Raw genomic sequence first — 4,120 nt, 5'->3', positions numbered from 1 at the left:
TCCCAGAGTGACACTCCACCCCTTTGGGCTTTGGTTTCTAATTCCTTTAATCACGGAGTTTCACTGTTTATTAATGCTCTTAAACAAAGTGTAGCAAGTACTAACAACCTTTCAGAGCAGCCACGGTGCCTACCAACCCTTTACCCTACCACAATGACTGAGCTGAGTGAGTGAATGAACGGAGTGCCTGTACTTGTGATAGCAGCAAGAAGAAGCAACCCTTACAGCGAGCAACCCCTTTCATTCACAATGCTCCAAACAACCTACATTATACTAATCTCTATTCTGGCCTCATTTTTACCCCATGGAACAGCAATGCTCAACCTCACTCTGCCCGGCCAACACCCAGACCCCGAATCCGTTGCCCGAGAACTTCACAGGTACCTTACCTCTTTGCCCCATTATTCTTCTTGTTTTTATTTTTCCATTTACATTGCCAAGTGCTAGTATCCCACGTTACTTCAAGCAAGATAGAAAAGTGTTAACCTTGGCACATGGGTCATAAAAAAAAGCATTTTTTTTTTTTTTTTTATGTAGGAAGGTGAATGCCTCAATTACAAGAAGGGAAATGCTCGCAGTGTCAGAGAAAGAGGTGGGGTCGTGCCTAACGGGGAACCCCATCGACGATTGCTGGAAATGCGACCCAGATTGGGCCAACAACAGGCAAAGACTAGCTGATTGTGCAATTGGGTTCGGCCAGAACGCAATGGGAGGGAAAGGTGGTCAATTTTACATTGTTACTGATTCCTCAGATGATGACCCTGTTAACCCAAAACCTGGCACGCTTAGATACGCGGTTATACAGAATGAGCCTTTGTGGATCGTTTTCCCCAGTAATATGATGATTAAGCTCTCTCAAGAACTCATTTTTAACAGCTACAAGACCATTGATGGGCGTGGCGCTGATGTTCACATTGTGGGTGGAGGGTGCATTACTTTGCAGTATATAAGTAACGTCATCATACACAACATTCACATCCACCATTGTCACCCCTCCGGTAAGTTAAATCCTTCCTTCATTAGCCTTATTTTCACTTTTGTTTTACTCCTGCGCCAAGTAGCATTGTCTTTTTTTTTTTTTCACCTTTTTCTTTTCAGTTATGACATTGTTTGTAGTGTAACACCTTTTTCTTTTCCAAATGTCATTGTCGAGTGTGAAATGCTTTTCAACGTTAGCAAAAGTTAAGAGGAACTAATGTAACTGCTTTCTAACGCACACACTTTTTTTTAAGGTATGGGATGTATTAAAATTGACAAAATTTAGGAATTGGTGTCTTTGGTTTTCCATGAAAGTTTGTGGTGAAATTTTCTAAATTAATTCTTGAACAAAAGTTAGAAGGGATAAGTTTATGCTCAAGTCATAATTTGTGAAAATCCAATCATTTAAAAAAACACAAAGGTGTATTTCTTTTATATTTTTTTAGCTTTGTATAGCAAATGAACTAGACTAAAGAGAGCGACTGAAAAGCTCGTGGCGAGGAATACAAAATCAGTTTTTTTTTCCCCCCAAATTATTTTATGGAAAAAAACTTGTGTTTTTAGGTCCGTTTGGATTGAGGAATTCTACGAGGGGGAAAGAAATTAGTGAATATTATATATTTTCTTGTTTAAATTTAAGTTGCACTAACAAATAAAGGAAATATTTCTTTTATTTGGGGAACACATTAAAGAAACGACCCCAAAATGGAAAAAAGGGAGGGAAGGAGTGGCGGGATATATATAATTCATTTTTTATTGAATAATTTTATAAGTATAAAAAATAGTAAAAATGTAATTGTTTTATTAAGAAAAAATATCATAATAAAAGATTTAAATTTTTTATTAAATAAATTTTCTGTGATTATTATAAATAAAATTTTAATAAATTTTTATTTTATTTTTTCATCTAAATACATCGTAAGAGAACTTATGTATTTGCCAATTTAACCAAACTATGGTGAGGGAGAGAGCGTTATGTCATTAGTGAAAAAAAGATTTATTAAAAATTTTCTTATTTTAGCTCTCTCTCTCTTTTGTTTTATGACGGGCATTGTTTTGTTATTCTCTTGAAGATATATATGTGTTATAACTTATGCAGATTAACACTAGTAATTTAATTACAAGTATTATATTTTTTATATTTATATGTCATCCCTTTTTTCTAAAATCTTTTTTGATTCATCGATTACATCTCTGGTCTCTCTCTCTCTCTCTCTCTCTTTTTCCTGTCTCACTTCCTTCGTCTGCCCAAACCCCAAATATGGATATGAACCTCCTGGTTATCCATGTAATTATTCACACCGCATTTCTTTATCTTTAGACTGTGAACAGGAGACAGACCTCTTTACTTTAAACATAGGATAAAGATAGATTCAAGTGGAGAAATAATGATGTTCTTTTTCATTCAAAGTGATTCAAGGTATCCTCTTAGCAAATAATGATTAACCTTTTTCACCAACAAAACCGCAGTATTATTGCGATTCGATGACAATAATAATAATAATAATAATTTGATTGACGCTGAAAGGTAACGCTAACGTGCGGTCGAGCCCAGAGCACTACGGGTACAGAACAGAATCAGACGGCGACGGAATATCGATATTCGGAGCAAAGGACATATGGATCGACCACTGCACGCTGTCGCGTTGCAAGGACGGTTTAATAGACGCAGTGATGGGTTCAACGGGGATAACGATCTCAAACAACCACTTTTCACACCACAACGAAGTGATGCTACTGGGGCACAGCGACCACTACTTGCCAGACTCCGGGATGCAGGTGACGATAGCCTTCAACCACTTCGGGGAGCAGCTGGTGCAGAGGATGCCACGTTGCAGGCTGGGATACATCCACGTGGTCAACAACGACTTCACGCGCTGGGAGATGTATGCCATTGGGGGGAGTGGGGCACCCACGATTAACAGCCAAGGGAACCGCTACACTGCGCCTGAGGATGGTTACGCCAAGGAAGTGACCAAGAGGTTGGACTCTGGCGAAGGGGATTGGAGTGGCTGGAATTGGCGGTCCGAAGGAGATGTTATGCTCAATGGAGCATTCTTTGTGGCTTCTGGCCAAGGCGCTGAGGCTAAGTATCAAAAGGCTTACAGCGTTGAACCTAAGTCTGCAGATCGCATTTCCCTCCTCACCATGTCCGCTGGTGTTCTCGGCGTTGCCAGGTATTATATTAAATTACTATATAGTCAATAAATATAAATATTCTTGTGAATTTGTCTATTTGATTTTCATAAAATATGATGAATGAGCAGGGACAATAATCTCGGAATGTGGACTAGAGGACCCAACGATGGTGGCACTTATATTTCAGATATCGGCCCAGAATACACTGACGATATGTCCCGGAGCACAATGGTGTTCCCACCTTCACCTAACTTGATTATTCTATCTGTTTTCGTTGCATTGTCGTGCTTGTTATCTCGTACGACAACCTTAACATTAGTTCTATGACAGACGAGGAATCTCTTCAATGTGATGCTGTTTCTTGACTCTATTGGAATGAAATCATGAGCTCCTTCAGAACAGAGCATCCATTATTCGAGACTATTATTATCAATTCTCCCATCCCTATTTTCCTCTCTTATCTTTCTGTTGCTTAGTCATTATCTGTCCCACGAAAATTTTAACAAGAAAATTGTAAATATGTCAATCTTCTAGCACAGCAGCAATCACAAAGGGAAGATAAAAATAAATTAAAAACACAGGCTACCTTCATGATAGTAACTATTATCTAATTATTTATTTTTTTTACGCCTAACTTAATTGAATATTGCAGCTCAAGTTTAAATTTTGAAAGGTAGAACACACGATGATGAAATAACTAGACAACGGCTTCTTGACTGGAGCACAAATAAAGAGTGAATAATTCTAAATTATTTCTTTTTTAATATGTAAATTTTCATAATTATTAAATAAAAAATACTAATATTTCTATGTTATCAATACTAAATAATAATAATAATTGAAAGATTATTACGAAATATGTGTGTGTGTATATATATATATATTATTGATGTATTTTTTTTATGAATTTTAGAGAATGCAATTATTTTAGTTATTCTAAACATTTATGTACATAATATTGTATAATCAACAAACCAGTACTCCATTTTGGGGAAGCGAAAGA

General features: G+C 36.9%; 1 protein-coding gene across 1 annotated transcript; it reads left to right on the top strand.

Annotated features, from left to right (window-relative positions):
• Positions 1-249: 249 nt before the first annotated feature.
• LOC113870846 (probable pectate lyase 12) lies at positions 250-3,444 on the top strand. The gene is made up of 4 exons (XM_027507354.1): positions 250-380; positions 538-998; positions 2,507-3,155; positions 3,243-3,444. Exons 1-4 carry the CDS (start codon positions 250-252, stop codon positions 3,442-3,444), a joined length of 1,443 nt encoding a protein of 480 aa, XP_027363155.1.
• The last annotated feature ends 676 nt before the right edge of the window (positions 3,445-4,120 follow it).

This window comes from Abrus precatorius, unplaced genomic scaffold, assembly GCF_003935025.1.
Source record: "Abrus precatorius isolate BTA unplaced genomic scaffold, Abrus_2018 Scaffold7, whole genome shotgun sequence".
In the NCBI taxonomy this organism is placed as follows: domain Eukaryota; kingdom Viridiplantae; phylum Streptophyta; class Magnoliopsida; order Fabales; family Fabaceae; genus Abrus; species Abrus precatorius.
This window is presented reverse-complemented; position numbering and strand designations above follow the sequence as displayed.

Bases quoted from the DNA above. Each gene is read 5' to 3' on its own strand.
- LOC113870846 (XM_027507354.1), top strand. From the start codon at position 250: ATGCTCCAAACAACCTACATTATACTAATCTCTATTCTGGCCTCATTT. The intron at 999-2,506 runs GTAAGTTAAATC...TGACGCTGAAAG, and splicing joins CCACCATTGTCACCCCTCCG to GTAACGCTAACGTGCGGTCG. The intron at 3,156-3,242 runs GTATTATATTAA...ATGATGAATGAG, and splicing joins GGTGTTCTCGGCGTTGCCAG to CAGGGACAATAATCTCGGAA.